General features: G+C 31.7%; 3 protein-coding genes across 4 annotated transcripts; 1 reads left to right on the top strand and 2 right to left on the bottom strand.

The window, feature by feature from the left end:
- The first annotated feature begins 578 nt into the window (after positions 1-578).
- Positions 579-5199, top strand: LOC120086039 (TPX2 (targeting protein for Xklp2) protein family). The gene is made up of 9 exons (XM_039042455.2): positions 579-1026; positions 2049-2331; positions 2428-2679; positions 2814-2845; positions 3038-3109; positions 3254-3353; positions 3463-3534; positions 3608-3718; positions 4413-5199. Exons 2-9 carry the CDS (start codon positions 2059-2061, stop codon positions 4980-4982), a joined length of 1482 nt encoding a protein of 493 aa, XP_038898383.1. The 5' UTR covers positions 579-1026; positions 2049-2058; the 3' UTR covers positions 4983-5199.
- A 926-nt stretch (positions 5200-6125) lies between these two features.
- Positions 6126-7777, bottom strand: LOC120084935 (uncharacterized). 2 transcript variants are annotated; one of them, XM_039040747.2, is made up of 3 exons: positions 6932-7777; positions 6673-6845; positions 6126-6391 (listed from the first exon to the last, which is right to left on the bottom strand). In XM_039040747.2, the coding sequence occupies exons 1-3, from the start codon at positions 7457-7459 to the stop codon at positions 6307-6309; spliced, it is 786 nt and encodes a 261-aa protein (XP_038896675.2). In that variant the 5' UTR covers positions 7460-7777; the 3' UTR covers positions 6126-6306. The 2 variants fall into 2 exon arrangements, with proteins under 2 accessions (XP_038896675.2, XP_090174050.1); XM_090317924.1 differs by having other exon boundaries at positions 6126-6356; positions 6672-6845; positions 6932-7658.
- A 3907-nt stretch (positions 7778-11684) lies between these two features.
- Positions 11685-15375, bottom strand: EBF1 (EIN3-binding F box protein 1). Its single transcript, XM_039041635.2, has 2 exons — positions 15028-15375; positions 11685-14317 (listed from the first exon to the last, which is right to left on the bottom strand). Exons 1-2 carry the CDS (start codon positions 15050-15052, stop codon positions 12423-12425), a joined length of 1920 nt encoding a protein of 639 aa, XP_038897563.1. The 5' UTR covers positions 15053-15375; the 3' UTR covers positions 11685-12422.
- Positions 15376-18542: the final 3167 nt, after the last annotated feature.

The raw sequence follows: 18542 nt of genomic DNA on the forward strand, positions 1-18542 counted from the left end.
AAAAAATAGTATTTGAAAAAAAAAAACCCTATGAACTTATCCAACACAACACTAAAAATTCAACTATTAAACTTGGAATGCAATGTTTGGTTTAAAAAAATAAGGGAAAAATCGCAAAAATCACCCATAAAGAATAGTGGTAATTGCAGTTATACCCTTAAACCTTCCATTTTAAATAAGCTCTCAGAATTATATAAGTGTTAAAATTAAACCCTCAAACTAACATAATGGTATAAACATTTACATAAGTTTGAGAGTTCTATTTTATTATATGTATGTCTAATTTCTAAAATTATTGTAAGTTTGGGGTCAATCTTAACATTTGTAGAAGTTTGGGGCCTAATTTTGATAATTGAATGTTTGAAGGTGGAATTATGACTACTACCATACTTATTGCAATTTAACCAAAAATAAATTTTATATATATGTTAAAAGATAAAACAGAAATTCAGTTTTGGGATGATTGGATGAGGAAGAAGAGTGGGCTAGGCCCGTCAGTTAATTAACCGTGTTAACATTTTTTTACCCCGGTAAAATCGTGCAACCGTAAATATCTTCCTTCTTTTTTTTTTAACCGTATATATATTTTCCCCTTTTTTTCTTTTTCTTTCCCCCTCTCTCTATTTTTCTATTTTTAATTTTTTTTTATCTACACCATAAATAATTTAAGAAACAAAATTCTGTGCCTTCTTCATCTTTTTTTTTTCCTCTCTTTCTTCTTTGATAGAAAGCGGACTTGACCTGGAAATGGATTTGAATGCTTAGCTCTCTCCACTCCCCGCTTCTGAGATTTCCATTTCCCTCTCATTTTTCTCTTTCAATTCCTTTTCAATCCTCTTCAATTTGTTCTTCCATTGTTGGAATCGCTAGATCTTGTTTCGGATCCGTGGATCTTTGTTCCGGCATTATCTGTTTTCTCTTCTGTTGCAGATCTTTTCCGCTGTTTTCTTCAATCTCGCCAACTCAAATCCAAGCTTACGCGGTTTTGTTTTTCATGAAGTTCTGATCGTTTGCGCGGTTCTCGAGGTGAGTGAGTGAGTGAGTGTGTTGGTGTTGTTTTGTTTGTTTTTGAGCTTGTTGTGGTTGAGGAGGAGATGGAGTGGTTGATGGTAGTGATGAATCTTATCGTTTTTGTGTGATTGTGTTTGTGAGAGGAAAGTTTTAGTGTATGTTTCTTGTGGTTTCTTTTTACTGCGGTTGAGCGGAAGGGTAGATGTCTTTTGTGTGTGTGGTTTATTTTGAGATGGATTGATTTGCCGCATGCTTATTGTACGAATAGATCGAGTTGGAATAATGTTTTTCATTTGTTATCTATGCTTGAATCTGGATAATGGAATGAAAATGGTGAAATTCTGATTTTGGCATTTGTTACCTCAATCTGCAAATCGGAGGTGTGTGTGGCGATGCTTGGATTTTCTTGATTTCGCTTGGCTGTTTGGTGACGGAATTTCTGTAATGTGATTGATTGATGAGTGAGTGTTGCTAATTAATATTTTTTTTCGGTTTATGGTTGAATGACGAAGTCGACGGGAAGTTATTTAAATCATTGCCTATGTCTTTGTTCACGGTTTCTTTGGGAAGAAATGGTTGACGGTTTTCAAACCATTCTATACCACGTGTCCTAGTTCTAGAAATGTGTTGTTCACTTGTTCTTTAAATTATTTTGGAACTAACTTGCTGTTAATAAATTCTGTTTATTTGGACGTGCTCTTCCGTTGTCGTATAAATCTTGAAGACGATGAAATGGGCGAATGATTTTCTTTGTTTGTCTTTCAATTGACAATTTCTTTAAGTTCAATGTAAATGTATGGCAACGACCTGATGAATGGCAAAATTTTTGCAATTGAGAATTCTCATGTGTTATAAGACTGTTAATTTTGACGTAATTCTAATTTATGTTATGGAGGATATATCAGAAAATTATTTCCCAAGTCGTAATGGTTTTGGTTGAAAACTTATGCAATGCTACTTGATTTGGTTTGATGTCTTGTAATGCTTGTTTCTTCTTCTATATGCTCTGGGGCATATATTTCATTGATCTGTTGTAGTTTACACCAAATGATGGAATCGGAAATCCTTGTACCTGCTGATGGGCTCAAACTGACCCTTCAAAATGGGTTTCATGAGCCTGTTTCTGGCTCCTCAGAGGAAATTGTTCCTGAAGTGATTGTGAGTGAGGGCATAACCAAAGACACAGGGGATACGATGCAGCAAGAAAATATCGAAAATGATATCAAATTGAGTGGCAGTGCAGCTAATGAATCGACCACAAGGGAACTCACAGAGGGATCAGATTTTCTGGCAGAAAGCGATATATCAACCCTTTCTAAGGCAGCCTACTTTGTTTAATCTATTTCTTTAGACGAAGTAGTTTATCTGATTCGACTCTGACAGGTGCAATTTATTCTTTGATTGCCTTCTTTTTAGGAAGGAGAGGAAAAGAATGTCGATCCTCCCAAGAAAGTGAAACCAGAGAAGGGTCAAATCAAGAGCAAGAATGAAAAGTCATCAGGCCCTAAACACATTTCTTCGACTGGGATGAATAAGAATAAAGATGGAAAAGATGCAGAACAGACTGCTGCTCTTTTAAATGGTTCTGGTACAGGTACATCACATCCACACCCAAAGCAGCCTAGTAAGAGTAGATCATTCAATGAGAGGCAACCTCAAGTACCAAAGGTAATAGTTTCTGTACATTGCCTTCTTGACTTGCCTATGCCCCCGAATCCCCCCGTGGGCAGGTTGTAGTTTTGATTATTTCTTAATCTGCTTGTGGGTCTCGTTCTCATAATCTTTTCGTCTGTTTCAAGCAGCAACCTGAGAAGTCTGATGGGGAAGGCTCCAAGTATGTTCTGCCTGCTTTTATGATTTTATTCTCTTCTTGGTTGGTTTAAATATTTTTTTAGTTTTATATCTAATTTGAGATCTACTTTTGCGTATATAATGAATGGAGATAGCTTTAACTTTCCACTAAATTATTGAAAGTGAATATAATTAATACTCCAGAGATCACTAAGTTGTGCCCCATTTTGTGCAGGGAGAATACGAACCTGAAACCTTTGAAGAAAGGTCAACCTAGTAAATCAGAAGGAGAATCGGAATCTTCTATGTATCCTTCGTTTCTTACCCTACTATTACATAGATATTCCTGAAATATAAATAAAAAAAAGTGGTAATATTTAGACATTGCTTCACGTTATCTTTTTTGTTGTTGTTTGTTGGATCCAAGTGTTTATCCTTGAATTGTTAATAGAAGTCCCAGAGCAGGAGATGAAAAACCAAACAGGGTTGGGAGACTTCCTAACTATGGTTTTAGTTTTAGATGCAATGAGCGTGCTGAGAAAAGAAAAGAGGTTTGTTTTCGGACACTTCTTTCTTGTTATTTTTACTGCTACTCTTCTCCAATGATTTCCGTGTTGAAATTTTTGTCATCATCATGTTATCATAATCAATGTGGGGCAGTTCTATTCGAAACTTGAGGAAAAGATACAAGCTAAGGAAGTAGAGAAGAACACTTTACAGGCAAAATCCAAGGTATCACTGTCTATATTGTCACTTTAATTTGTTCAGCATTTGATTCATATTGTGAGAAAGTCGCCTGTTACAGGAAACTCAAGAGGCTGAGATTAAAATGCTTAGAAAGAGCTTGAACTTTAAAGCAACTCCCATGCCGAGCTTTTATCAGGAACCACCTCCTCCCAAAGTAGAACTGAAAAAGGTAACAACGTTTGAAAAGAAGGTTTGAGTTTGGAATTCTTTAATATCGGTTTCTAAATTGTGATTGCTTCTCTCATGAACTTGTGGAGACAATTTTTTGTATTTTTGCTGCTCAGTCTGAATTATAATTATGTCTCAAGAAGGCACTGGGTAGATTTACCAGTGTCTTTTATAAAATATCTACCATGGTGTGTGGACCCTGTAGGTCTTTTGCATTCTAGCTGTCACTCATCTGCATATCATGTGACTGGTTTTTACATTACATGATTTCAACGATGACATCGATATCAGATTACAATTTTACGAATATACGATATCAACGTATATTTCTCGAAGTATGAAATTGATACAATTTATTTAGATTGATAATTAAGTTGTTTTTACTCTCAAACTAAGTTATGGATATGTTATTATTACTCCGGACTAAATAGATGACATTATTTAAGTTTTACAAGCATTTATAAAAGATGTTAGAGATATCTATGGATATTAAATATTTGATGTCGAATCCTTTGATTTATGGATATATCGACATGTTGACGGATATTTTCATTCTTGATTTTAGTTTCGTGGCATTTTTGAAGATTTCTTGTAGAATAATGGTTTAGAAGCAAACGTGGGCATTTTGATCCTTTTTATGGATTTATTAAGTTGATCTAAAGGTGGCTAATGGTAACAACAAATCGTTGGTGTAGATACCTCCTACAAGAGCCAAGTCTCCCAAACTTGGCCGAAAGAAGAGTTCAACCCCAGCAGACTCTTCAAGTAATGATGGCGGTGATGTGCGATCAGCTCGCTTAAGTCTCGACGAGAATGTGGCTCTGAATAACAATTCTAAGGGGGTTTATCCTGCCCGTTCAGAAAAGCCGAAACGCAGGTCTCTTCCTAATCTGCCTTCTGAGAGAACTACGATACCTGGTGTCGTAACAAATGCAGGAAAATCCTCCGCGACCAAGGTGAAAAATGTGGAGAAGCCTGCTGCAGCAGCAGCAGCATCTACTACAAATGGAAAGAAAGAAGAAAAAAGAGTGTCATCTGATGCAGCAACAACAAAGAAGTCTGCCAGTTTAAGATCAATAGAAGAGAAAACTGCTCCATCGAACGCAACAAACGACGTCGTCAATCTCAGCCAGGAGGAGAATGGAGTTGAGCCTAGCGAAACAGAGAATCAGACAGACGACGAACCAGAAAATGAAGAACAAGATCAGCATCAGAGCTCGGCAGAAGAAGGTGCAGAATTGGAGCAGTCATCAAACACCGTTTGAAACAGTAGCAGCCAACCACGGGTGCCGTGATCGTGATGCCATTTTGGAAAAACAAAAAAAAAGAAGAGAGAAATGGCAAAAAACAAAAAAAATGGTATGAGACCTGAATGAATTATTTTGACATTTTAAGAAGTGAACTGAAGGGATTTGCCTTTTGTGATTGTTATTATGTATTATTATGTGTTTTCTGTCTATAGCAGCAATTAGTTCTCTCTCACTTTGTGTGCCTTTCAACTTCTCACAGTTGCCGGTTGCCTCACTGAAGAAGGGATTTGCCATTTGTATGTAACTTCTCTTGTCACTTCCTTTTTTTGATCTAATTTATGTTTTTGCCTCTTTTTTCATTATAATATTCCCCCCCCAAAAAAAAAAATTATTTGTGATATCAATCCTCTCTTTTATTCTTTCTTTCTTACAATTTTGTGCTTCTTCTAATGGGAACTTAATCTAGATGAGCTTCCAAATTCTCTAACCCTTTTCCTTGTTATCTTTGTACGATGATATCATCTGAAAATCTAGCCATTCTATCTTTTTAGAGCATATTTTACAATATATATATCCTAGAATTTTAGAAAGAAGGTTAGTAAATCAATAGGTTTTTCAACTTATCATTTCTCTGAGTGGTAAGAAATATTAGTTCAAAGATTAAATCTGTAGTTTTGAAACTTGGAAATTAAAAGATGGCATTCTCAAAGTTATGGGATTGAATTTATAATTTAAATATTACTTTATTTAGAAAAAAAAAAATCCACCCCGACGTGATAATGGAAGATGATAGGACTTGATGCGATTTCAAGCTTATTGTGATTTATAAATCTATGACCCCATCTCATCTCCATCTCATCATGCAAGGGATATGAATTAGAGAAAGGGCTAAAACTTGAAAAGACTTTAAAATCTCTTTATAATTCTTAAAATACGTGGTCTTCGTGCTCACTATACTTTTAAATTGTTCATTTTGGATCTTAATTTTCATTCTTTAACATGTTTTTCTTTCCTAAATTAAGATTTTACCAATTGAAATTATAATAATTCTCCTTTGAAAACTACTGAAATGGAAGTAAACTTATTAAAAGTATGAAAGTTCAAACTAAACCAAATTTAAAAGCGACCAAATTGAACCTATGAAAACACAGTACCAAATTAGTAAACTATTAATAACATTGGAATTTTAGAAACATGTTACAAAAAGGAGACATTATTACAAAATGTCCAATTAGGGTTCAGCTAATAAAGGGTCATCTTTAGATCTAATTCATGGAGTTCATACTTTGACATTCTTGCTTTCATATTGGAATCTGGTTGAGAAGGGTTTGCTTTTGTTTTAAGTAATCTCTACTTCTTCTTCTTCAGACTCATCTTCATCTCCAGCATCCCACAGAAACTTAGCATATGAAGCCAGAACATAACTGCAATATTTCAAATCATTTCGAATTAATCTTTTGAATTATTGAGTTTAGTTCCTTAGTTGATTGGATTTCTAAAACTTCATCTACAGAACACTCTGCATTGATTATTGCATCCCAAGGAATCAAAGAAACCCTAATCATGAACTTAAAACAGTCTGAAATGGAATTTTATTACCAGTCATGATTCTGAATTCCCTAGAAAATGAAGAACATGATCATATCGTATCATTCTGCATCACGAATGAGAAAGAAAATACAGACTGTTTAGAACGGAGATTTACCAGTCATTAGGGGATGAATTAACAGCTTGATGAAAGTAAGTACGAGCACGATCTTCATCTCTATGAGTTTGCCATATCAAATCTCCATAGAGAGATAAAACATTTCCATCATTTGGCTTCGCCAAGATCGCTCTCTCACAATATTCTTCAGCTTTCACTGCATCCTTTTTCACCTGCACAGATCATATTTATGCGTTTTTCTTAGATTAAACGAAGCTTAAATATTCAGATTTAGTCTAGATGATTCTTTAATCCTTACCTCTTTCAGAAACCTCGCGTAATTGCTTAAGATTAGAGCATCGCCAGGATAAGCTTCGATCATCTTCTGATAATACTCATCCATACTTCCACTTCCCCGACCTGAATCTCCATTGCTATCACCGAACCAATTTTCACCACCGCCACCTCCGCTTCCAACTCCACCGCCGACCGGAACCTCCGGCACGGATTCCACCTCAAAATCTCCACACGCCTCTTTCTCCTCCATCATCATCTCTTTTTTCATCACACACTTCTCGAATTTCGACTTCTCTGATGAAACCTTAACCTCAATCTCTCCTCCTTTCCTCTCCACCATAATCGGCAACGAGAACGATTTTCCAGAATTAAAAGGCGTACACATAGAGGCTCTACATGTTAGTGAGCCGCACGAGACGGACATAGACGCGACTCTGATAATCTGAAACCGAGAAATCGGAACCAGATCAAATCCCGGCGATGATCGATGAATACATAACTTCGAGTTCATAGCCGAATAAGTTGGCGGAAGCATATTCGGTAGAATCATAACGGCGGTTGACGACGAATCATCGGAGATGGCGGAGACGGCGGAGGAAGGTGAAAATCTTCATCTCTATGATTCGTCAAAACACAGAGAGAGAGAAAGATTTTGGGTTTTGGGTAAAATGCTCCGTTTCCGATCGGTTCTTACTTTTTCGTTGAGAGAAAAAAAGAGGTGAGACGAGGCGATGATTAAGTACGGGCATTCACACGTGTGATCCCTTGAGTGGGCTTACAATATTACGACACGTAGCATAAAAAACCACTTTTGTTCCCTCAACTTCCGTTAAAATACTGATTTAGTTAACTTAACTTATATTTATAACTTTTAAATTTATAACAATTTGGTCTTACTTCTAGATTTGTAACAATTTAATCATTGAATTTTAATAAATAATAATTTGATATTATACTTTACCATGTGTAACAAATTAGTCATTTTTATGAAAATATTCTTAAGATTTAATGAAATTTCTTAGATGTAGATCGTTATATTGATGAAAATCAATTTTTTTATAAACTATAAAGATTAGATCGTTACATAGTAAAATTCAACACTTAATTTCATAATAGAGACTAAATTATACCATTTTCAAAACATAAGTACTAAATTGTTACTTAATAAAGTTTAGGGACTAAATTGTTACAAATTTAAAAATGTAGAGACTAAATTATTATTAACTAAAATTTAGGGACTAAATTGTTACTTTACTAAAAGTTTAAGGACCAAAAGTAATTTTTGATCTTATTTAAATTACTAATGTAAATTACGTTGTACTTGCTAGTACTCCCGTCGCCGGTCCAACTTATTTGAATACGAGAAAATTTAAAGTAATATATCATTATTCTCATTCATAATTTAACATGTCAATAAATGATATATTATTTTACTATCAATTTACTTGCTAGACTGCATATTATTATTAGGTTTAAATACTACTTTGGTTACTATAATTTTGGCTTTATTTCATTTTAGTCATTGTATATTCAAAATGTTAGTCTTGGTCTTATATTTTCAAGTTTTGGTTCATTTTCGTTTATGTACTTTTAGAATGGGTATGTTAGTCTTTATACTTTTAACTTTTGTTCATTTTAGGTTATTGAACTTTCAAATATTGACTATTTTGATCCCTTAAAAAAATGAAGTGATAAATAATAGTTATTTTTTAAAAATACAAGGACGAAAATAAACCAAAAGTTAAGAGTCCAAAGAAAAAATGAACATTTTATAAGTAGAGAGAAAAAAATGAACCAGAGTTTCAATTACAAAGACCAAAATGAAAAATTTTAAGTACAATGACTAAAATGAATCAAAACAAAAAATATAGGAACCAAAATAAACATTTTGAAAGTATAAGGACCAAAATAAATCAAAAACCAAAAGTATATTGTCTAAAATAATATTTAAACCTTATTATTAACTAGTACAATTATGGAAAGTAAAAATAAATGAAGATATTATGGGAAGAAAAATATTTAGGTGTATCATCCAACATTACACTCATTTTTTGTGCATCCCATCATGTTGTTCAATTATAGTTTGTCATGTGGTAAATTCTTCCTTCATCTCTCTTTAAATATGTTATTTATTTATTTATCTTACATAACGAGACTGAGATAGGTGCATTTCATGATGCATCCAATATATTACTCTTATGAGAATTTCATGTTTGTGTTAGAAATAGTTTTTTTTTTAAGTTTAAACAATATCTAATGGGTCTTTATATTTTTAATTTTGTATCTAATATGTTTCTCGATTTTAAAATGTCTAAATAAACAGTTGACTGTGAGTTATGTATCTAATATTTCAACGGGTTTTAAAATAAAATAATGATTCTATTATGCATAAAGTTAAATTTATGTTCATAATTATGTGAGCAGTGAAGAAATATTAAATAACTCAAGAATTTATTAGATACAAATTGAAAGTTTTTGAACTTAATGTTTTTTAAATTTGGGGTCATATTAGATATTTTTCTAAATTTAGAGACGTATCTATTACAAAATTGAAAGCTTATGGATTTATTAAAATTCTTTTAATTTTGCATATTTGACACAAATCTAAAGCTTTAGAGAACAAATTTGAAATTTAGCCAATTATAATTTCTTCTAAAATTGTATACATGTGTCTAATATGTTGTTTAATTTTAAAAATTGTTCAAAAAGTCATTTAACTGTTCATTTTGTTGTCTTTGAACTTTCAATTTTATATCTAATAAGTATTTATTCGTGTTTGATATTCTTTCAAAAAAGTTTATGATTTTATTAGCCATACAAATTAGAATTTTATTAGAACACAAACTTCAATTTTATTTTAATAAATATGCACACCTCGTTTGGTAACCATTTAGTTTTTTATTTTTTATTTTTGAAAATTTAGTTTATAAAACACTACTTCTACCTCCAAATTTCTTCCATTTTTATCTTTCCTTATCAATGGTTTAAAAAACCAAGTCAAATTTTGAAAACTAAAATAAAGTAGCTTTTAAAAATTTGTTTTTGGTTTTGGAACTAAGAATTTAACTATTGTACTTAAGAAATATGTATATCATCGTAAAAGATAGGGAAAAATTAGGCTTAATTTTCAAAATTTCAAAACAAAAAACAAAATGATTATCAAACATGATCTTGATTTTTTAAAATATTGTTGAATATGTCAATGTTAAAAATCTATTAGATACAAAATATAAAGCTTGTAAAAGATTTAACCGACACAAAATTGAAAGCTTAAGATCTATAATAGTTGAAAATTAAAAGATTAAATTTGTAATTTAACGTTTTTTCTTTCTTTCTTTTGATTAAATTTAGTACAAAAAGATACGTTTTAGAAAAAGTTTTTAAAGAAAAAAGAACTCCATATTCAAATATATCATCTTTTTCTTTACTTTCTATTTTTATTTTTTTTATTTTTATTTTTTCTTTTTAATTTATTGTGATTTGGTTACTTTAAAAAATGAAAGAAAAAGGGATAGCAAAAGTCTCTTTTGTGGTCTTACAAAATTAGAAATATCTTTTCAATTAAATATCTACTAATTCATTTGTCTTTTATTGATATATCAATTGATAAATTGACATTTCCAACAACTGTTGGCGTTTTTTTTCAAAAAATAACATTTTTCATTTTAACACATATGGTTTGTTTATACACTTTTTTTTTTTTTTCATTTACTTCATGAACAAGAGTTTCTTATAATTCTTTTTCTTTTGTTAACAAGAGAACTCGTACTATCGACCCCTTCTCCACAAAATATAAAGACTATAGACAATTTTCTTTAATTAATAAAATTTTATATTCTTCTTTAATCACTATTACTATTTTCAAAATCACTCTAAAATATCTTTTAATCATTCAAAACCGATTTTGATTAAAAAAAATCTATTTAAAAGTATAATATAAAATGTTAATAAATTATAAATGAATAAAGAAGCGTTTCCCAGTAATTTGAAAAAATGAATGTTAGAAATCTTTATAATTAAAGAGATTAAAATTTGAAGTAGGGAAAATACAGTATGAATTTTTAGAAATATTAGGTGAAATGAACATTAGGACCAAATTATTCGGTCAACTTCAACGTTAGCTACTTAGCAATAAAGGAGGTAGATGATATGTCAATTATTGAAAATAACAAATTAAAAAAAAATCAGAATCAAAATCAAAATATTAATTATTAATCTAAAATGGAGCTGTCCCGCCTCTACGTTTGCCTTTTTAAGTATTAATTGATAATATGAAAATGTAGATAGGTACGAACCCATTGTCTAAAACTCCATTTAATGTAAAACCTAAATCTCCATTATCAAACTATTTTTATATTAAGTTTATAAAGTTTGAATTTTGGAGGAAAATATTAGTTTTATTCAATTTATTTTCAAAAATTTTTCTGATAAAGAAAATATGAGAAAACCAATATAATTTTTGAAAATAATGAACCTAAATATAATTTATATTTGTAAGGCTATATAATTATTAGATTATACGACGACAGCTGAACTATTTTTTCTACTTTTTATATTTATCGAATAACTTCTTTTCTTACCATCTACACTTTTGGTTCATATCATAATAATAATTATTATTATTAAAAAAAAAAAATTTAAACAGATATGAACTCCAAACTTACCAACTCTACTCTTATACCAGTTATTTCCATCCTTGGGGCAAAAGTAAACAAATTTGTTTTGTTTTGTTTTGTTTTTGAAGTTTAATTATTAACACAAAAAGATGCAAAACATAAAACAAAATGGGCAGGGCAGAGTGAAGATTTTATTACATGTAAAATGAGGAGGTTGCATGTACAGTTCTCCAATGAGGGGAAAAAAAAAGAGGTACCTCAAACACTAGGGCTTGGCAGGCAATAAGGAAAAAAACAACCCAAAAGAGCTGTGATGGCCAAAGCCCATGGAAACACAAGGCACCATAGTTTTTGAACTGTCCAAAGCAACCACAACAATGACCCATGAACACTACAAAACACTCACATTATATATATAACCATACCCTTTATGAGGAAAATCCTACAAGCCAAAACCATGACATGCAAGAGCAATTTCTAGAACTTAGACTCCTTAAAAAAAACCAAATCAGCAAACCGGGAAAAGCATGGACCTATGACGTGGCATCTTCGAGGGGCAGGGTGAATCCAGGCATCGAGACCCAGCGACACAGATTCTGGTACTGTCGTTCTCGGGGAAAATTGGCCATCGAAAGAGGTACACATCCCTCTACTAGGCAACAGATCGCCAAGGAATTGAAGATCTGCAAAAAATGAGAGGGAGATGGCCATATACCCTGAAAAAAAAAAAGAACCAAAATGCTGCATGGACTGGGATGATCTTTGGTAAATATATATATATATATACCCCAAAACTTTGTGAACTGGCCCTCACTCGGAACAGCTAGCTAGAGTTACGGACATTCGCGGTTAAGTTACGGTTCAAAATTCTTCGACTAGCTTCAGAGTGCCATCAATTTATGAAAGAATGTCACACCTCCAGAGCTGCTCCACAAGCAGATCAACAGTGCTACTGCTGATAGCATTACAATGCTGGATGTTCAGACCCACAAGAGTATCACCCAAATTTATCAAGTCTGCCAAGCTTTTGTCTGATACGAATGAGCAACCAGAAATCGAAAAGATCTGCAGACTCAGTTGCTTGGCATGAGCTAGAGCTGCAACTCCTGAATCCGTGATTGAGCATTTTGAGACATCGAGATTACTGAGTGACGGACAGTTGTTTGCGATGGAAGTCAAACTAGCATCTGTGATCTTCCTACAACCGTCGAGATTAAGCATTTTAAGGGTCCAACCATGGTGCTCGGTCATGGATGAAACAACCTTGTCGGTCAGGTTGACACAACCACTAACATTGATCTTCATTAAACCTGACTGACAGTTTTGGAGCCAAGCTAGCAACCCACAATCGTCAATTCCAACAAGTCCACTAAAATCCACATTTTGTAGCTGGGGGCACAGCTTGCCCAGTAAAGCAAGGTTTCTATTGCCAAAACCATGGCAGTTGCGGATGGTCAACGACCGCAAGGATCCACTAGAGGCCGGCATAGCCAATTCTGAGTTCATGTCCTTAATTCCCAAGCAGCTTATGAGAGAAAGAGCCTTCAAGCTTGTACTGCAGTTTAAAAGGACACCAAAGAATCCAAACTGAGTAATCCTGTGACACTCCTCCAATTGCAAGCACTCAAGAGACCTTGCAGCTTTTGCAAAAGAGACTAAGCCATTATCAGATAAAAATGAACACTTCCTTAGACAGAAATGCTTTAAATTTGGACTACCCTTTCCAACAGATTCAAGCCCCATGTCTGTCACTCCATTGCAGGAGGAAACTGTGAATGACTTCAACTTTTGTAGTCCATGACCATTTCCCATGACCCAGAACCCTTTCTCACTAACATTCTTAAGATCGGTGAGGACAAGGTCAGTAACAGCCTTGCCATAGTGCCCAATAACAGCAAGGGACACATCGGAAACCTTCAACGCCTGAAGCTTCACCTTATTCAAAGCACAAGTGTTCAAAGACAATAAGCTTGCAATTCCTTGATCTCCAACAAGCGGGCAATCTTTAATCACAATAGACTTCAGCTTGGGGCAGAACTGCCCAATAGCTCGCAGACTTCCATTTCCAATTTTCGCACAAGATTCTATTGTAATATCAGTCAACTTTGGGCAGCTCCTAGCTATCTCAACCACAGCCTTGTCAGATACAGCAGGACATCGACAGAGATCAAGCTTCTCCAAATGGTGAGATGCCTTGGCAATCTCACAAAGACCTTCATCTCCAATTGAAGACAGATTCCACAAAGAAAGAGCCCTTAGAGATTGACACCCACGAGCAATTGTCTTGAGTCCGAGGTCTGTAACCTTGCTGACATGATTAGTTCCACGGATCACGAGCTTGCCTAAACCCCCTCGACTTGCAGTTCCAACCGAAATGGCAGCAAGTCTGAGATCTGTTGCCTTCTTCCCTTCCAAACTCCTAGACAGATATCCATCACTCTCAATTTCAATGTCCTCAACCTCCTTCAAGGTCACCTCATCCTTGGACTTCAACTCGTGGGAAGATATATTGCTCAAAAGCATAAGCCATCGCTTAGAAACGCTTGCGCAGGCACTCCTTTCTTTGCCACCAGACAATCGTCTGAAAATCTCAAACAAGCACTCATCTGGAAGAATCTCGATGGAAACATTTGCCTTTGATTCAACTCCTCCACCAAACACAAATGGAGCGATGATGCGAGACTTCTTGCGAGGAGGAAAATAGACATCGACGTGGTAAGGAAGGGACAAGAATAAACTTGAGTCCTTGGGATTTGGATATATTGACCCTCCAGGGCAAAAATCTTCACTACCTGAAATTTCAACAACAAGAACTAGAGCTTAGATACATCGTTCAACTTCACAATTAAAATCCTCAGATCAAAAATACCGCTCAACTTCCAGATTAAATTATTCAAAATTTATCAAGAGAGAAAGGCAGGAAGAAATCTCTGCAAATCCATGATTTGATCCTTCAAAATTTATTATTGATATGCTATTTTTTTCTAAACTCAAATCTAAAGGTAATATTTAAAACATAAAATCAACCCTAAGTTGAATTGGGATGATAAATCAACTACACATACATATCACTTAACTAAACCTATCTTCAAATTTTGATTTCTATTTTCAAAAAAGATACATAAACCGATCGATTCCGAAAGTTACATCTAGCTTGGACTGTTCAAGACAATAAAACGGCCAATCAACACCAAAATCCAATCCTAAGATAAGAAACCCACATCCATACTCCCTCGTAATTCATACCAAGACATGATCCGCCACTTGGCGAATCGAGAAACCGCATAACTAAATCAATAATTCCAAATTTTTCCCTACGATCCATAATTTCATCCCAAAAAAAATTTACTACAACCATACAAAACAAGGCACTTAAAACTCAAAATCTAAACCATATCCAATCTGCCTCTCACAATCTAAAGAACCTCCACAGTCCAATTCACAAGCTCCATGACACAACAGGGAAACCAAATATAAATTCAGAAGAAACCCATTAACTTACCGGAATAGGCAAAGAGCTTCGACATGAGTATAGCTCAAAAAACCCCGGGAGGTGGAATCTGCACGGATTTGCACCCAAAAACCCTCGAAAGAGAGCAAAAAGAAGAGAGGAAACGAAGATGATGAACACGATCAAGATGAATTCAGCCTGAGATTGTGAATGCATGAGAGAAAAACGGGCAAAGAAGATCGTTGAAACCCTATCAGATAGGGAAAAAATGGAAGAAGAGAGAGGAAAAATGGAAGGCTTGAAGCGGTCTACTCTAGAAAAAGGCTTTATGGTGGGTTCAAGAAAGTTACGGTACATGCACATACACCGAATAAAAACCCAAGTGCATTGTATTTGTTCACAAAGTGGGGTTTCATTGTAATATTCTCCCACCAAATAAATAAATCAATTTTAATTTAATTTAAAATAATAATAATAATAAAAGAAAAGAAAAAACCACAAACCCAAAACCAGACTCTGTTTTCCTTTTCCTTTTCCTTATTTTTGGTGTTATTAATTGCCAAATAGTGTTCCATTAAATGTATTTTTGTGTTTTTTATTAATAAATATCATATTTTTCAAATAAACTTCAATAATAGTTGACATGCATTGTTTCTCTTCTAAGTTCGAATCTTTATAAATTATATTCTTAATCGTTCTACTTTAAAAATAGACGTTATTTTAAATCATTTAAAATTTATTTTAGAATACTATTTTAATTTATATACCTTTCATTTATTTTTTTTATCAATATACTTTTAAAATATTTATATTTTACTTCATTTATTTTTTATTTTGATTCGTTTTAGTCATGTATATTTAAACATCTATTTTTTTTTTCTCTTTATTTTCAAAATGGGGCTATTTTGATCTTTAATTACAAAATTTTATAAAATTTTGAAATCTTATAGTATAAATTTGCTTTTACATTTTAATACAGTTCAGTAATTGAAGTGTAATTTTAAACTTCATAAAGAAATGAGTAAGATAAAAATGAAAATGAAAATTGAGAACTTAAATAAACTTTGTAAAGTACATAAACTAAAATAAATAAATATTAAAATTTCGGAATGGATGATTTAAAAGTAAAAAGAATACAATGAACCTAAATAGGTTCAAAAAGTTAATATACATCTTTTAAACTAAATTATCAAGTCATTTTCTATGCTAAAATTATATTTATAAATATTTTGATTCATTTTTTATACGGTATGTTTTTTAAAATATAATTTAAACTAAAGAGTGAGTTTGAAATTAAATAAATTTATTATTTTTTTAACTATGAAATTAAGTTATAAAATAAGCATAGTTGCTTACTATAATTTATACTATCAATTTAGAGGTTCGATTCTCCAACTTACATATTATAAAAAAGTTATAAACACATAATTAACGAAAATTCATTAATATGAACGCATGTGAGTGGATAAAGGCACCAATTATCATTTTAAATAGGTTAAATTTTACTTTTGGTCTCTAAATTTTTATGAAAGTAACAATTTAGTACATAAACTTTAGTTTGTAATGATTTAGTTCCTGTACTTTCAATTTTGTAACAATTAAGTATTTTAAACTTTGACATGTAACAATTTGGTCTTTATACTTTTAAATTTATAACAAGTTAATCCCTCACGTAAAAAAAAATCATTAAGATTAAATGTCAATTTTTATTATTTTATGATGTAAACTTTGTATTTTATAAAAAAATATCAATTCTCTTATTAGTTTATCGATTTATCTATCCAAATAATTTCATTAAATTTTAACACTAATTTTTACAACAAAAACTAAATTGTTACAAATTCTAAATGACAAAAACTAAATTGTTACACAGTAAAGTTCAGGGACTAAATTGTTACAAAATTAAAAATATATGGACCAAATCATTACAAATCAAAGTTCATTAACTAAATCATTATTTTTATGAAAGTTTAGAGACTAAAAATGATTTTTAACTATTTAAATACAATGGTTCGATCCTCCATTTCCATTAAAAAAGAAAATCAGTAGAAAAAAAATCATAGCACATAATGATATACATTTCAAATGCTAAACAACATAGTAATTAAAATGAAGAGTAATACCATGCTCATTTCAATCAAATTTATGTTAAAAAAACGTAAATAAAATTTTTAAAAAAATTAAAATTAATTTATCACATATAAAATGTATAAAGATGAGTGCAATCCATATTAATATTTAAAATAATAATAAGTGTAAATGACGTATTTAATTTTAGTTCTCTGTGTTTCTTAATTTGTGGTTCCTTCCACCAAAGTGATGAGTGTTTGGGTGTCGCGTCAGCTTTGGAATTAACCCTTTTATTTGTATTTTTATTTTCAACTTTTGGTGACATAATATGCATATGCAATGACTAATGAGTACAAAGGAGCTAAAAATAAACTTTATAATTTTAAATTAAACTTTTTTTTAAGAAAAAAATTCTGTTTTATCTGAAATGAAAAGTTTGTCTTTCATATCATTGTTAAATTTTAGTGAAAATACCTTATAATTATACTCTAAACTATTGGTGTATCGAGACGTTGAATTGATTATTATAATAAATAGTTATTGTAATTTAGAAGTTATAACCGTTTGTATTTATGATATATACTATTTTAATATGAGTTATAATAGTCGAGATGCAAATTATTTTAGTTTTGATAAGGAAGGATAAACACACTAACAAAGATGGAGAGATAATTTGAGTATAAAATAGTAAACACCATAATAAAGATGGATATGAAATAGTAATATTGTAGTTAATAGTAAGTTATAATAGTCGAGAACACAACTATTATAATTAAAGCCTCAAAAAACGTGGAGTGAACTATAATAACTCATTTCACCCACTTGAATTGGAGGCATGAACAATTTCTTAGTCGTGTCAATTAAAACACTAAACTAACAATACCTAAATTGTTAGTTTAGTATAAAAGCATTTGGCGCGCAGGATTGAATTGACAACCATTATTTTTTTTAAGGGGTAAACATTTTCTTTTTTACTTTAGAAACAAAAGTCAAGCTTTTAAATTATGTCAAATAGCTCCTAATCTATTTAACATTTAATATATATATATTAAAAATCAATTAAATATCGTGATTAATAAGACATTTACCCTTATTCAATAAATTTATAAACCTTGTAAAAAAAATTAATCTATTAGATATAAAATTCAAAATTCAAAAATCTATTAAATAAACAATTTTAAAAATATATAAATATATTATACCCTTATTAAAGTTTAATGATCTATCTAACAGAATGATAGTCGTTCTTATTTCAATTTTATTATTTTTAGTTTAACAATTACATTGAATAAGAATCGTCAACTTTTTTTAATATAATAATTTATATTTTATCTACATAACTATATTCACATAGACTATTCTAACTTATTGCATAATAATATTCTAGTAAAAAATTATTGTATAAATTGACTTTTTATTTTCAATATATAGCTACCATTATTTATACAATATACCGAAATACCAATTGACCTTTGGTATCAATTTCGGTCCATTCA

Source organism: Benincasa hispida, chromosome 9 (assembly GCF_027475165.1).
Source record: "Benincasa hispida cultivar pf3 chromosome 9, pf3_genome.v1.1, whole genome shotgun sequence".
NCBI lineage: Eukaryota > Viridiplantae > Streptophyta > Magnoliopsida > Cucurbitales > Cucurbitaceae > Benincasa > Benincasa hispida.